This window comes from Vulpes lagopus, chromosome 9 (assembly GCF_018345385.1).
Source record: "Vulpes lagopus strain Blue_001 chromosome 9, ASM1834538v1, whole genome shotgun sequence".
Lineage (NCBI taxonomy): Eukaryota > Metazoa > Chordata > Mammalia > Carnivora > Canidae > Vulpes > Vulpes lagopus.
The window spans coordinates 46,967,968-46,985,652 of record NC_054832.1 but is presented as its reverse complement, the minus strand read 5'-3'; the positions used below and the strand labels follow the sequence as shown (position 1 = coordinate 46,985,652).

Sequence of the window (17,685 nt, the reverse complement as noted above, 5' to 3'; positions counted from 1 at the left end):
GACGGGCACTGAGGCGGACGCTTGACGGGATGAGCACTGGGTGTTTTTCTGTATGTTGGTAAATTGAACACCAATAAAAATTAATTAAAAAATAAAAAAAATAAAAAAATAAAAAATAAAAATAATAATAATAAAAAAACCACACAAATAATCTGATTGAAAATGGGCAAAGGACTTGAACTGACATTTGTTCCAAAGAAGATATGCACATGACCAGCAACAGCTACATGAAAAGTAGATCGACATCATTATCAGCAAGAAAAAGCATAAACCACAATGAGACATCACTTCACACCTGTTAGGACAGTCAATATAGAAAAGACAAGTGATAACAAGTGTTGGCGAGGATGCAGAAAAAGGGGGAATCCTCTTGCACTGTTGATGGGAATGCAAACCATTGCAGTCATTCTGGAAAACAGTATGGAGCTACATTAAAAATTAAAAATATAACTACCCTATGATTCTGCAAACTCACTTCTGGGTGTGCATGCAAAGGAAGTGAAATCACGGTCTTTTATTTTTTTTTAAGATTTTATTTATTTATTTATGAGAGACACAGAGAGAGGCAGAGACATAGGCAGAAGGAGAAACGGGCTCCCTGCAAGGAGCCTGATGTGGGACTCAATCCTCGGACCTTGGGATCATACCCTGAGCTGAAGGCAGGCGCTGAACTGCTGAGCCACCAAAGCATCTCAAAATCACTGTCTTGAAAATATATCTGCATCCCTATGTTCATGTCAACACTATTTACAATAATGAAGACATGGAACAACCTCACTGTCCATTGACGGATGGATAAAGATGGATATGGATATACAATAAAGTATTATTTACTTTATAAAAAAAAAAGAAAGAAACACAAGAGATTGCATAAATGTGAAATACTTTATCTGGAGAATTATATATACAACTATCTATATGCAACCCTAAATAAGCCATGCAATAATTAGTTTTGAAGTATTTAAAAATACTTAAAGAGTGATTTCTTTGTTATTGCGGGTTATTAACTTTTAGAAAATAGGAAATAACTTGTTTTACAACCTATGTACATGCTTCTCAGACATTACCTAAAACATCTAAATAAAAACGGGAGTAGAATTTTTGTTTTAGTAAATATAAATATACTTTTTTATATAATGCCACTGAGAATATAGTTTATCAGATTGTCATTTTTATGAAAGTAACGTGTTTGTTTAGAGTCAGACCTTATACCTCAAGTCATTTAGATTAAAATTATGAATACCAAATATTTTAATTTTATTGGTATCTGAAATTCTCCTCCTACCCTAAAACAAGTATACTACTTTTGTAATGAGAAAGAATTGCTTTTCATATTAAAAAAATGAATTACCATTGTTTTTAATTATATCTCAATTCAACCATTACTGGGCAGCCCTGGTGGCTCAGCGGTTTAGCACTGCCTTTGGCCCCGGGCATGATCCTGGAGACTTGGGATGGAGTCCCATGTCGGGCTCCCTGTATGGAGCCGTTTCTCCCTCTGCCTGTGTCTCTGCCTCTCTCTCTCTCTCTCTCTGTGTCTCTCATGAATGAATAAATAAATAAAATTTATATTAAAAAATTCAACCATTACTGAAAAAATTAGGGATAGCTATAGATTTAAGTTGTCTTTCTTAAAAGGAAATTTTCAATTCCACGGTGACATTGCTACAAACTATGTAGCTGTTTTTACATAGTTTTTAACAGAAAGAATGTTTTTAAACAGAAAGAATGTCCAAAGACTTTTATCTTTGATAATGATTCTCTTAATCAAAAGCCTAGGAAATTATATTTTTTACTATAGGTAGATCTTTTAGACATTTCAGAAGCAATGATTACATTCTAATAGAAAAGATCTACCTCCCAGTACATCAGTATTTCTCCTTGCTGAGGCAGGTTCTAACCAAGTGTCTCCTTGAAACAATGCTCATCAGAAGTACCTATACTTTTGGACAATTTGCCAGAGTAAATATGCTTCCCTTTCCTTTGTTTTTTGGTTTTGCTTTTTAATAAAATTTTGATATAAAAATACATTTCCAAGTTAAAAATAAAGATGACACTTAGAAATATTTATTCTTATGAATCTTCTTTTACTCGTTACTAATAATGTTGAAAGAAAAAATGCTAATTAATTTGAATAAATTTTGTTTTATTTAGTTTTTATGGACAAAATTTTGAGTGAAAAATTATATTTCATGTAACTTTCTTGTATTATTTTATTCCATTATGTATCTTATAAATATATTGAAGAACTGTTTTGTTAACGATAAAACCAGCCAAATATATTGAACATCTTGCAGACAATTAAAAGTAGTTCTTACTTGAGGAAATTAGTTTATCTTATTGAAATATCACAAAAGATCATGAAACAAAAATGTATCTTATTTTGATTGATGGAGTTCCATTTTCCTCAGTCCTCAAAACCATCTATTGGAATTTAAAGGAGCGTAATAGGTAGCATTCCTTTCATTTGCCTGAATTCTAAAGCAAATGATAACGGGACAAAAGAATAGATTAGAAGGGGTGCCTGGGTGGCTCAGTCTGTTTAGTGGCTACCTTTGGCTCTGGTCATGGTCCCGGGATCTTGGAATTGAGCCCATGTCTAGCACCCTGTTTAGTAGGGAATCTGCTTCTCCCTCTGGACCGCTCCATGTGGGTGCTGGTATGCTCTCATTTTCTCTCAATTAAATAAATAAAATATATTAAAAATAAAGAAGAAAAGGGAGATGAAAATAGCACCTTTATTGTTGATAGAAATTGAAGAAAGTAGTTTATGTCTGCAGACTAGAGTCTTAATCCTGAATCCCAAAATTCACCTGGATTACCTACTGAGTCATTGGTAGTGCTAGACCACTAGATGTCTCCTCACACAGGAGATAGGATAGGGCTATGGAAAAGCCAAAAGAAACATCCTTCTTGGTAAGTAGGCTGGATCCGAAGGGAAGGTGAAGAGGAAATGTTAGAACTCAGTATCTCAATCTTTGTTCCAGGCTAGGAATGATTGATATGGCAGAAAGAGGCTGAGAATGTTAAATTTTTCACTGTCCTGCTTCTTGAAGAAATCAACAATAATGTATTTCCTCAAATACTCTGTAGGAATCCCCAAATCCACTGGGCCGTTGTGTTGGACACTAGATCACACCATTTCATTGCATTCTACTGTGTGACATGTACACTCCTAGACTTTAGCAAACTCTATCGATTCTCTCTCCTAAATACTCCCTTAAATTTCTTTCCTCATCTTTATGTCAAATGCCATATCTCAGCTCATAGTTTAATCATCTTTTACTTAAGTTTCCAGTAGCCACTTAATATGTCTCCCTTCTCTGGCTTTATCATTTCTAATCCATTATTCACACAGTCCCCAATTAAACTCACTGCAACACAAATCTGTTACTTTCCTCCCAACTCGAAGCCTTTTATTGACTCTATCATCTATGACAGGGCTTCTTAATATCTTCATCATGGAATACATAAAAATATAATATTTTTAAAAAATTTAGGGTAAATACAGTAAGATACTTTCCTCCTAATCTAAATTGTGACCTATCATACTTTCTGCATCTCAATCCCTTTTAGCTGCACCAGGACTGAGGAGATCGGTAACTCTGTGCACCTTAAACCTTTTGTTATACACTGATTGAGAAGCTCTGAGTTGTGTAGAAAAGTTGAAAGTTCTTAAGAGAGCTTAAGATCCACTGCAGTATGGACTCTGCCAAACTACTTATCTCTTCATTCTCATTGCCTAACTGTCCAGCAATATCAAACTAAGTATAATTTCCAGAAAATGTTTTATGCTTCTAAGCTCTTTGTCTATTCTATTGCATTTCTCTGAAATCAGTTTTCTCTCCTTAACCAACTGGAAAACCATTTTTTTTTCCAGCTGGGAAACCATTATTTATACTTCTAAATTCCAAATATTAGAACTTACTCATTTCCAGGAAAGTGTTCCTTATAAACATGCCTCTTGCTACACATACTAGTGTTTTATTTTATGTCTACACATCTGCTTTTCCTAATAAACTTTGAACTCAAAGCACAATCTTCACAATAAATGCTTAGTAAATGGCAGAACATTACAGAGTCCTTCTTTGTTCAGTTGTACTGATGATTTTAGATCATCTTGACCTTTGACACATTAACACTCATTTAAAATACACAATGAATACTTTACTGAATATCATTCATTGTTTTACATATTCCTTTTAAGAACTATTATTACACAATTTCCAGTTCAATCACTATTTATTTCTTATCCTGCTAATTTCTTTAGGTCAAAGAATATGCCATTGTTAATTTTTGTATCCCATAGCACCTAGATTCTTTCTGGATAGTCAATACTTTTTAATAATTTGTTCACAAACCCACTGATTTCCAAATACTCGTTAACTCTTGTTTGGTTTTCTGGTTGAGGGTTACTATTTACAGTGTCTGCAAGATGGATTTTTTGGAAGATCATGTTATGGAGAAAAGAACCTATAATTTAATGCTGATAACACTAAAATTCAAAGAACAACAGTTCTTTGTTACATAATACTTTATTTGTCTACAAATAAATGGTCTACTTTATTTTTGATACTCCTATATCAATAATCTATCCCATTATTAAAATTCCCAAACTTTTATATAGTAAACTCCTTCAAGTTTATAATTTAACTTCAGTTAGTTAATATACAGTGTAATATTGGTCTCAGGTGTACAATAGAGTGATTCAACACTTCTATACAACACCTGTTGCTCATCACAACCAATGCTCTCCTTGATTTCCATCACCTCTTTCACCTATCTCCCCACCCATCTCCCTTCTGGTAAACCATCAGTTTGTTCTCTATAGTTAAGAGTCTGTTTCTTTGTTTGCCTCTCTCTTTTTCCCTTTGCTTATTTATTCTGTTTCTTAAATTCCACATCTGAGTGAGCATACAGCAAAATTCTTAATGATTTAAGTTCAATCAACTCACATATGGTACTTTTTTTATATTTCCAGAACAAGTTTTCTTTGTGTGAGGTGGTATGTTTCCTTTTGAAAAACAGTGTAATCTATGATATTTCCCCTTTCCTAGATTCCCAGAAAGAATAATGTCAACTTTGCCTTTAATTGTGGTAACTTCTCTTACCTAGATAAATTCACATTAGTATTTCTTCCTTTTTCTCTCTATTTTCTATTTCTACATCTTTAATCATTTTTTAGTTATGATTATATATTTACCCTATGCAAGATTCTTTCTTAGTAGATATGTTATAAATTTTTAAAATATGTAGCTATTAAGATATATGATGTAGAAGTAGATAGATTTCATCTTTCAATAATAAAGAAAAGCAGAGCTTACTTATTCTTTTTATTAATGGGTTTAAATATTGGCTGGTATTTATTTCTCAAGAAAAAAGCAAGTGTTATTGGAAACTAGACTTTTCTAAAGATGGCGATTAATAACCTGTAATACCTCTACTAACCCAGAATTATAGAAGTATCAGCTCAGTGGATTTAGGTTAAGCCACCAGCCATGTAGGTGTTGTTGAAATAGATAGTTGACCCTGACTACAAATAACAAAGTTTGAAATGTAGCCAAGCAGAATTTTGGTTGTAAGGCATCATCACAAGCAGAATTAATGATGCATCTCTTGCTTGCCTGAACACGAAGCATTTTGATAACAATAATTAGTTCAATTTTAGTCCTTAATCTTCATAGATTTGATTCTCAATCTGTAACCATATGAAGCCTTAATCATGAGTTTATTTTCAGCAAGGAATTTGAAAGACAAGTCATGTGAAATTGTAGTTAATGTATTATATTTACTTAGAAAATGTTTTGTATACTTCAAATTTGTAATTGCCTGTAAATAAAAGAAAATTATTATAAATTTTTGGCTAATAGGAAATTACCAAGCCATTCAGAGTGCCTCACTAGTTTATCAGACAATACAATATTAATTGGATATGAAGTTCAAAAGAAAAACTGATGAAAACCCAGTATTTCTTTTTTTTTAAGTTTTATTTATTTGAGAGAGAGAGGGAGGGAGAGTGCAAGTGAGAGAGAGCATATATGCGAGAAAGTGAGCACTAGTGGGGGAAGAGGCAGAGAGAGAGAGAGAAGTGGGTCTCCACTGAGCAGGGAGCCCAACCAGAAGAAGAGGAGCTCAATCCCAGAACCTTGAGATCATGACCTGAGCCAAAGGCAGACAGACACAACACACTGAGCCCCCCAGGCACTCCAAAAATCCAGTATTTTTAAAGCATTTTTAGAACTAGTTCACATAAAACTTCAGGTCAAGTTTCTCTCTAAACCCTATGCCTCAATATATTTAGAGACTCCAAATCTATGTTATACACCTATGTGACTGTACAAACTTACAATTACATTATATTTCTTGATAAGTTTTAATATTTTTATATTAAAGAGAGATATTGGTTAATTGTTAGAATCTACAGTAGTTTGCATCTGTTTAATTCAATGTTACAGCTTCTGACACTTCAAACCACATATTTGTAGTATAGTATTTTTTAATCTTTTGGTTATTTATATAACTTGGGAAAAGTAATTGCCTAAAGCACACTGTTTCCTTATAAAACAATTCATGAAAAAGAAAATCAGAATATAGGAAATATTGTATCCCATGAATATGTACGTGGAAGTTACATCTAATATGTAATACTTCCACTGAAATATAATAATTGAAGTGAATATTTACTCTGTTCTTCATCTATCTTGTATTGTACCATAGTGTTTTTCTAGAGTATTTCTGATAGATACATGTTGGCTGATGGCTAAATATTAACTATCATTCCATTTTCTAGGAAAACACAATTGAGTAAAATGTGTCACATAAGTAACTCAGTAAAATCACTTCTATTTACAGTTATGCATAAATAATAATACTACATCTTAAAATTCGATTCCTTGAACCAACATGTTTTTGGAACTAAGATTTTAATAAGGACTATTTAGTGAAAGAAACTATCGTTGAGGAATTTTGTTTCCATTTCTGGTATTTACTTCCTCTGTCATTTTCTCCAACTTGAATATCTTTATGGTAGAGATTAACTAGAGGCTCAGCAATCCCCTTTATTTCCTCCTGCACACAAAGGAAGGTTAAGTTCTCCAAACTCTCTTGCAGTTAGGTTGGAGCCAGGCAACTGACTCTGGTTAATAGAATAAAGGGAAATTATTATATCCTGGCCATAAAAGATATGATCTTCCATGATCTCACTCACTGTCTGGAAGTGAAGTGCTCCAAGATAGCAGAATCACATGATGGTGGGAACATGGACCCTGGGATCCTTTTCTTGGATGGAACTTCCCAGAAGAATAGCTCAGCCAGGAACATCTGTATTAGACTTTGTGCAAGTGTTAAATAAACATTTTTTGAATTAAGCAACCACGATTTTGGTTTGTTTGTTATAGTAACTAGCAAGTGCTACCTTGAGTCATACAACTGGCAAAAATGCAAAATTTTCTGAGGAGTTCTTAGAAAAGTAAAAATTTCCAAATTAGGATATTAGATGAATATGCTTTTCATGATTTTTCTTTTATTATTAACATTTAGAAATCTTCTACTCAAAAAGAGTTTCAAGACACACTTAGGAATAAGAATATATAAGAGCATATAGAAGGTATATGCTAATTTTAAAAAAGTTTTAAAATTATTTTTGGATACTATTGTCATAAGAATATCATGTAGACACAAGACAGCAAAAACCCAAATTCAGTTCTTTTAAAGAAGTTAATGTACTTTAAAAATCCCCTGATGAAATCTTTTAAAAAAATCTTATAGTACAGTTACATATTTCCAGAATGTAACCAATGCTATAGGGTATACTCTGTGGTGTGAGTTAACAGAGAAGTAAGTAGAATTTAATACATTTTGAAGAGAAAGCAAAAGTTACACCAATTAATAATCAAAATTAGCCTCTATAGACTATTTCAGATAAACATCCACCAAGATTTGATAGGAAATGACCCAGAAATATTTGCAGACTAGGTTATCAGTAAATCTACTGAGAGAGTTTACAATGGCCATCTTTTCCAAAGGCATAGAATTCATTATAAGTCTTTATATTCAGTGTATGATACAAATTTTTTCCCTTAGGATACTATATCATAGGGACTGAATGAATATTAGATTGAAATCTTGGTTTAGAAACAATTCCAAAGTCTCAGAAAAAAATGAATGCATTATATCATGCAAGATAAAATTTTTATCCTTTATTGTTAAATGCCTTTATCATATAAAATCCCATAAAGTTGCTTATAGTTACCTTTAATTAGAAGTTAAATCTGGGATGCCTGGGTGGCTCAGTGGCTGAGCATCTGCCTTAGGCTTACGGCATGATTCCAGGGTTCTGGAATGGAATCTCTCATCTGGCTTCCCATGGGGAGCCTGCTTCTCCCTCTGCCTATGTCTCTGCCTCTCTCTGTCTCACTCATGAATAAATAAATAAAATCTTTAAAAAAAAGAAGTTAAAGCTGATTTAAAATTTTCAAGATCTATTCTACATCAATACTGGATTCCTTCCTTAATACTTTCCTGATCTGCTTATAGGAAATGCATTCATGATCCTATATCTTTTTTCAGGCCTTGGATCTACTTGGATTTATTTCTATTAGTAAGAAATATATAGACTTCTTAGAGGAGGAATTCCACTTTCTGTGTAAATATTAAATAGTTTACTATTTGATTAAATATTGGTTCCTGAGAATTTTCTATGTTGTGTGTTGTGCGAGGTTATTGTGCTAGATCTTTCCAATAGGCTTATCCAGTCTTTAAAAGACTGATGTTGGTAATTTATTAGAGTTGAGAAAATGAGAAAGATATTAAAAAATAACAGAATGTCTAAGGATAAATTAACAAATGTTCATACAAATGACCTCTATAGGGATTAGATTTAGGGTGCTCTGGGAATGTGGACTTCTACCAGGGACTTGAAAGTCAATTAAGTCAAAAAGGGATTGGGAAGAAAGCATGTACTCAGTTGGTGAATCAGAGAAGTTATAGATGGGAATCAGGAATGTAGGAAGAATAGGATTTAGGAATCCTGAGAGGATTATCTTGGCAATGCAGTATCAAAAATGGGACTAAAATTTATTGGAAAAATGGGTGATGATCTTGCCAAGGTGCTTGAAAAATCAAAATGGAGAAAGATCAATAAAATATAATTTGATTGTTTGCCAAAGTCTCTGGTGACTCACCATCCAATTCAAAAAGCAAGTGTGTGTAACTTTGCAAGCAGAGGAAGTTCTTGTCACCTGGTCAGGGAAAATGAGGAGGCATTTTTTTTTTTTGCCAACTTCTGTATTTGCAAATGAGGGTTGAGTATAGGAGATTCAAGTCCACCCACCCATGCATCCATCATTCAGTCAGTTAACAAATACTTTTGAGCACTTAAATTACTCAAGTACTTTTCCAGGGGTTAGAGGAATGACATCTGAAAAGAACCCTAATCCCATTGGTTCCTATTCTGATGAGAGAAGAGATAGACAATACATAATTAAATAAACACAAAAATGGGAAACTAAATTATTTCAGATGAGTGAGAAAAAATAATAACAGGTGACAGATCAGATAATGCTTCTTTAGTTGTGGGGTTCTGTTTATAAGAAGGTAACATTTGAGGTAAGATTTGTACTTTGAAAAGGGGTGCCAATCTGGAGAATTCTAAGCTGAAGAAGGAGCAGGCACAAAAGTTCTTAGAAAGGAATGATTGTGACGTGAAAATCAAAAAGGACACTGAAGCCGTCATGAGTGAGGGAGTTAAGAGAGAGGTCTGGAACAGTAGATAGAAATGGATGTTGAATTCACCAGGCCATGATAATATTCTAGTTGTAAGATTATATTCTACTTATAAGAAAAAGTCTATATGAGAGTTTAAGGATATCTACAGGAACTGTGATCAATATGCTTGGGAAACTTTTTATGCCATAGAGCTTTATTTCAAATTAGTATATGATAAACAAAGAATTGCAGTTAAGAAACTACTTAACTTTTTAATCTAGGAGCTTTAAAACTTAGAACCAGTTTGTTCATAATAAGGTCTAGACTTTCCAGTTGAGAATGGTGCAGTTTGTTATTATCTCCTCTGATCCACTATATGTGTTCTCTCCATCTCAGTGCATACCACTTGATCCAACCAGGTTAAGCCCATAGGCCTTTTCCCCCATAGGAGACATTCTCATTCCTCACTATAAACTTTTGCTCAATGCTAAAAGGCCGTTAAATGTACTTTTTAAAAAAGATTTATTTTTATTATTTATTTTAGAGAGTGAGAGAGAGAGCGTGTGTCAGGAGATGGGCAGAAGGAGAAAGAGAGAAAGTCTTAAGCAGACTCCACACTGAGTGCAGAGCCCGCCTACAAGGCTCAATCCCACGATCCTCAGATCCAGATCTGAGCCTAATCCAAGAGGCCAATCCTTAACTGACTGTGCCACTGAGGCACAGTTTTTTATGTCCTAACCTCATATCAAAATCATATCTGCTGTCTATGACCTTTATAAAAATCTCCTTTTCTGTGAAGCTTATTAATTTTCTCTTTTTATGAAGACACTATGATACGGTAAGAAGATTATGAGTGTTTCAGTGTAAAAATTCAGCACTCTAATTCATGCTCTATCAATTATTGTGAATTGTGACTGTAAGAAGTACCTCTAACCCTTAGATACTAACATTTTAACAGTAAAACTCTATATAAAAATAATTACTTTCCAGAAATACCGGGACATAGGTGAAAGAGCTCAGAAAAATATCTGGCACACATTTAGACATGTATAGTCATAAGATTTTAGGTTTAGGTAATTTAATAGAAATCTGCATGTTCATAATTATAAGAGCTAACATTTACTGATTGTTTACTGAAGCAAATTGCTTTATTTGCATTATTTCATTTAATCTTAATGAAAATCCATTTAGTTAAGTTTATTAAACTCATTTTACAGAAGAGGAAACTAAGGCTTATAGAGCTTAAGTCAGTTGCACAATTCCACAGGAGTTTGTAAGTGGCGGACCCAAGATACAGATCCAGTTCTGTCCAAAGCCCATGCTCTTACCCAGGCCTCACATTTTATAAAGAAATTGTAACCTTAAAAAGACTAAAACATTTAACTTGAGGACATATGTCTAACCTGTGTGATAGCACATCCTAGAAACAAAGTCTCTTGGCACAGTTACATAATCCTAAGTGTGTTGGTATTTATTTATTTAAGTTATGTGCCTTGAACAGCTGAGAGCTTATACATATTTCTTGAATGGGTTTACACTAAGTGTCAGGTACAGGGAAATAGTAGTGCCATGATACAAGAATGATGTCAGCTTTAGAGATTATGAGAATGTGTAAAAATGCCATTGTTAATTTCTGAAGTAGGATTGTAAGAATATACTTTTGTCACGTTGGAGTTGATTATAACCAAATTCACATAGCAATCTAATTTGAGTGGGAATTTCTATTTCTCTACCCCTAATGCTATTGTGTTTGTCTACCTCTGACTATATTGTACCAAGGGAATGACATTTCTGAGAAAACTAAAGAGACCTAGGAGTTTCCTGGGAATGTGAGGAGGAAGGAGTTAAAAAAGCTGCCCTGTAATCTGTTTCTCTTTATTGGGGAGATGAGTTCAGGGAAAGACAGAAGACAAAGGACCCAATCTAATCTCTTTGGATGTCTTAAGAAGTAAACTGTTTCTATATGGTAGGAAAAGACGTAATTTGCGTAATTGCGTAATATGCGTAATTTCACGGGAAGTATCAAATAAGATCACCTATCTGGGTATAAACTAGAAATGCTTCATAACCGATGTTTCCTACTGTGCAGGGTAACTCATATGTATTCTATCGAAACCTGGTATTGCCAACTAGAAAGTATATGTCTAATGATGTAATGACCCGATAAGCCATCACTGATATCGCAGATCTCTTGCTCTTCTACTTGCCCTTGCTACTGGCTTGTATCTTTGAATTATTAGTAAATAAATATGTATGGTCTGATCTGACAGATCAGATTCTTTGGTTAGCTCAGGAAAAGGAGAAGAAAGAGTTAAACAAAACATGAGTTGAAGATAGAGTTAGAGAAAGGAAAAAACTTGAAGTTACTAGAATAGCTGACTTAATCCAGAAGAAAACACATACTGTCACTATTTTTTTGCAAATACAGAAGCTTATTCTAGATGATATAAAAGGTTAGCTGTAAAAAAAAAAAAAAAACTCTTTGTTTCAAAATCTTCCTTACTACTTCCTCTTCTCTCTTTTCATTTCTTAGGTATATGAGGTAGCAAAACCCTATTTCCAGGCATCAAAATCCTATTGTTTCTGGAAGAAATTACCACAAATTTAGTGTCTTCACAAAAGAAATTTATTATCTTACGTTCTGATGCCAGAATTCTGGAATGTATATCAGTAGGCTAAAAACCAAGGTGTTAGCAGGACTGCTTGCCTTCTGGAGACTCCAGGAGAAAATCTGTTTTCTTGCCTTCTCCAGAATCTAGATATCTCTTGCGTTTCTTGGTTTGTAGCCTCTTCCTCCATCTTGAAATCCAGCAGTGTCCTATCTTGAGATCTTTCTCTGACTCTGATACTCTGCCTCCTTCCACACTTGAAGGAACCTTGTGATTACAGTAGGCCCACCTGGATAGCCCAGGATAATCTCTCTGTTTGGAGGTCAATTGATAAGCAACCCTAATTTCATCTGCTACCTTAGTTCTCCCTTGCCTTCTTGCTATGTAACATAGCATATTCACTGGTCCCAGGGTGTAGGAAGTAGGTATCTTCGGAGCAGAGCATTATTCTGCCTATTATTCTGCCTATTATAGATACCATGCAATAAAGGCAAAATACAGGCATACTTGTTACCACAAGAAGATAACAGTTAATCAGATTGAGAAAGGATTGAGAAATCAATCAATGTAATTATGGATTTTCTTGTAGAGTAATGAATGCTTTCTTTGTAGAGAAATCATTCTAGGGAATGTGAAATGCTCTTTAGAATATGATCTGACATCATTCATGTGTATCTTTTAAAGTATAAACCTCCTGATTCAGCTATGCAGTTTTAGGATTCACTCTTTCTTTAGGAAAAAAAAAACTACCAGAAAATGAATATTTATTACATCACTTTTGGAGTGGCCTAAAACTAGAAACAACCTTAATGAACATCATTTAATATAGTGACTAAATTATGGAATAAGTATGTTATAAAGTATTGTGAAACTACCAACTGATTTCGATCTGATGTGACCTTACATCTTCTTTCTCCCAGGGCAGTCTCAGTTTAGCACTGGTGTCCAAACTGAGTTTTAATAGCATAGTCTTTCTTGTTTTGGATGATGTATTAGTCTTTCTAGTTAGATTTCTATCTGTTGATATTTTGGCATTTCCAAAATGTATTTCAGGGTATATATAAAGCAGATGTAAACAAAAAAATAGAAATCATAGTAAATATTTATATGAGCATACACAAAAGGGTGGAATTTACTCATCAGGGTGTCAATTTCTATTGACAGTGTTTGGATTGAGGAGGACATTTATTTGACTTTTGGAATGTAAAACAAAACAAAACTAAACAAAACTGTAAAAGGCAAAAGATAAATACTGAATAGTTGACTTGATCGTAAATTTTTATGAAACCTTCAAAGTCTTCATGATTTTTTTCATTTTATTTTAATATTCAGTTTTGTAAAATATTCATTTTTTAAAGTTAGCTCTAGACCTAATGTGGAGCTTGAACTCACACCCTGAGCCAGAGTCACATGCTCTATTAACTCAGCCAGCCAGGTGTCCCAAAAGTATTCATTTTTTGATGTGATTTTATTATGGAGATATCAGTTAACTTAAAAACTAATAATGAAAATCTTAATTCATTTCAGAAGTTATTCCACATGCCTCATGCAGAGATAGTTGTTTTGGCCTATTTTTTCACTAAACTTGTGATCTATTACTTGTTGCCATAGCCATTTGATAGTGCTTATCAAGGGACTGAAATTCACATTTATTTAGCATCTACCATACACTTCACATTATGTTAAGTGCTATGAAAATATTTGTTATTCTCCTTTTAGAGAAAAAGTACTAAGGTTCCATAGAGTTAAATTTTTGCTATTACTACGCTTAGGAAGTATAGAGTCAGCATTTAAACTAAAGTCTCCCTAACTCCTGACACTTTCCTTTACCATATAGCTTCCCCTGCATTTATAGTTCTGCTATTTTTTTTAAAGATTTAATTTATTTATTCATGACACATACAGAGTGAGAGAGAGAGAGATTGAGGCAGAGACACAGGAAGAGGGAGAAGCAGGCTCCATGCAGGGAGCCCAATGCGGGACTCGATCCCGGGTGTCTAGGATCAGGCCCTGGGCTGAAGGCAGGCGTCAAACCACTAAACCACCCAGGGATCTCTAGTTCTGCTATTTTTCATACTATGATATTAATATATCCTTGTTTATTCACACTGAAAGGTTTATATTGCAGGAATCCCTTTCTTTTTGAATGGTAATTCCTAAGTGCAAAATTAACCTGTGGTAAGAATTACGTCACCTTTATCAACATTGCCATATGCATGACAAAATATAAATAGCATCAAGTTGTATTATCTTTGTTTTAAAGAAACACAACCTAGTGTTAGAAAAGATAAATGACTTGTCCAGCAGCACATTCCAAATCATGCAGAGTTAAAAATAGAATTGTGAAGAAATTAAATGCTTTTGGCTTCCTCTTCTAGAACACTATTTGTGAGATGCCAGTGCTTCTTATTAGAAAATGGTGATAAAAATTTTATTGCTTGTCAGGATTAGTAATCACTATAAGACCTTAGTATTTTTGACTTGCTAAAAATAAAATTCAAAGACGACGTTCATTTACGACTATGTTAGTCTTCAAAATCATTTGATATGTTCTTTAAAGTGGACACACTGAATAATACAATAACATTGAATATAAGGAGAAGTTGTAATTGTGTATTATCTGTGTAAAACAGAATCTTACTTACTTTGGCTATTTCATCTGTAGCCATTAGATACTTCTAAAATATATTGTTCACCTTTATGCAAATATTTACTGAGTGCCTTCTATGTGGCAGGCACTCTTCTTAGCACTGAGGATAAAATAGTGAACAAAACAATCTTTGTTTTCATGAAATTTATAATATAGTGGAGGGTAAATATGAAAAAAGTATATGTATGGCATACATTAAATTCAAGGCAATGGTAGCACTCTGAAGAAGAAAAAGCAGATCAGATGATAGATACAGATGGAGAGGTCCTATTTTAGATAAAAGGATCAGGAAGGACCATCTAATAATATTATACTTGAGACCTGAAAGAGGTGAAGGATGTCCAAAGGAAGAGGTATATAGGCAAAATGAATAGAGTGTTTAAAGAATCTAAGGTGGATTGTGTATAGCATGATTAATGATAAATTCGGTATAGATTAAATGAGTGACTAAGGTAGAAAACTGTCAGATGAAAACAGAGTAGCAGCCAGAAATGTATATGCAAGACCATTAAAACCATGGTAAGGACATTAGATTTTATCACAGGTGAGGCAGAAAGGCATTGGACATTTATAAACAGAGGAGGTATGTAATCTAAGTTTTTAAAGATTCACTTTGGTTCTATATGCAGAACAGATTTGAGGAGCAAAGACTGAAGTGAAAATATTAGTTGGGTGGGAATAAAAAAGTCTGTGTAAAAGATGGTGATAGCGTAGTTTCAAAATTAACCTATAGATTCAAGACAATATATATCAAAATCCCAGCCTGCTTTTTTGTGGAAAATGACAGATTGATCCTAAAATTTGTTTGGAAACAAAAGAGATCCAGAATAGCCAAAACAATCTTGATTTAAAAAAAAATAAAGAGGACTTACACTTCCCAGTTTAAAAACTTGATATAAAGTTGTGTGGTAGCAAAATAAGATAGATATACATATGAAATGAATAAGATTGAGTCTAGAAATAAACCTTTATAATTATGGTCAATTAAATTTTGGCAGAGTGCCAAGACAATCAAATGGGGGAAACGAATAGTATTTTCAACAAATAATGCTGGGATAACCAGATATCCACACACAAAAGAATGAAGTTGGACCCCTACTTTACACTATATACAAAAATTAACTTAAAATGAGTCATAGAGAATCATAGAACTAAATATAATTAAAATTATAGAACTCTTAGGAGAAAATTTGGAGTAAATCTTTGTGACCTTAACTTAGGAAACTCTTCTTAGATTTTACCAAAAACAAAAACAAGAAAAGTAAAAATTAAATTGGACTTCATAAAAATTAAAGACTTTTTCAATGCATATTATACTACCAAGAAAGTGATATCAATTCACAGAATGGAAAAAAACATTGAAAATAAAAGGCGATGATGGTTGGGACTTAGAATGGTCACTTTGAAGATGATGAGAAGTGGTCTAATTCGGAATGCATTATTGGTAAACCATAAAATGTTGTTGGTTTTTAACTATTTTTTAATCTACAAAATGATCATCTCATAGTTAAAATTAATTTTCTGAAGGTATTCCTACAGAGGTTTTTGTTTTTGTTTTTGTTGTTTTGTTGTTTTGTTGTTTTTTGGGTTTTTTTTGTTTGTTTGTTTTTATACCGGAGCTATAAAATGACTATAATGACTTTAGGAAGAGGAATTGGAAAGATCAAGATACCATTTAGAGGAATCTGGAAGATTGAGAGTAGAGTAGGATGGAGGATGGAAGCAAGTTTGTTTTTAGACATATTAACTCAAAAGAGACAGAAGATTACCAAGAGAAGATTACAGTAAACAGAATGGTAGCAATCTGTTGTTTAGGACAAAGTGGGAGAAACAGTTTCCACTGGCAAGACTCAAGCATAGTTCACACTGTGACTAGACAACTTTTTTTTTTTTTTTTACTCTTCCACTAATATTCTACCTAAATAAGCAGTTCCTCTGTTCTTTTAACCAGATAAGATGTGAGCAAGTAATTCCAATTGTTTCCTAAAGTAACAAAGACGGGTAATTGCAAGTAGACATATAGACTAAATCGTTATTAGTCATCGTGTTTTATCCACATTAATTCATGATGCTTTTAGAAAGTATCTAATATGTGATCAGAACTAAGCCTTGAGGGGTTCAAAAATATGAACCACTGCTTCTTTCCCCAAAGAGATTGTGAGATTCATAGGAAAATAAGTTTGAATTGCAAGAAATTTCAAGAAAAAAGCAATACCTGAAAAACAAGAAGTTTAAAAGTAGTAAGGTAAAGTAAGTAAAAGTAACATAAGAGATGTTAAACACAGGTGAATGGCTAAGTGCCAAGATGAATGTAGAAATGAGCCATGCCACAGAACAGGAAGAGAAAACCACCTGTGGACTGGCACAGAAGTAAGTGTGACTCCTTTTAGGTCTCAAAGATAGCAGATATGGATACATCGATGGGAGAGAGAAATATAACCAAAATTCAGGGAAGCAATTGTAAATACAAGTGAGAAGGTTGGATTGCACATTGACTATTCAGGGAATAGTGAATAAGAATTATTATCCTTCAGATTCTCTATAGACCAATATTTACTAAAGTTAGCTGATTAAATAGCTGAATGGAGAAGAGGATACAATTACTCCTAGGTTAAAGGTAATATAAAATATAATAATAATATCCAATTATCAGTTACATGTTTATTTTGTATACATGATCAAAGGGTATATTTTGTCTGTCAATTGAATCATGTTCATATT

At 33.4% G+C, this 17,685-nt stretch overlaps 1 protein-coding gene across 1 annotated transcript in view; it reads left to right on the top strand.

Moving 5' to 3' along the window:
* Positions 1 to 17,685, top strand: part of CNBD1 (cyclic nucleotide binding domain containing 1) — a 541,281-nt gene that overhangs the window by 366,185 nt on the left and 157,411 nt on the right. Inside the window, exon 12 of the mRNA XM_041768591.1 lies at positions 17,250 to 17,334. Within this exon, the coding sequence (XP_041624525.1) occupies positions 17,250 to 17,334 (85 nt within the window). The remainder of the gene's footprint in view (positions 1 to 17,249; positions 17,335 to 17,685) is intronic.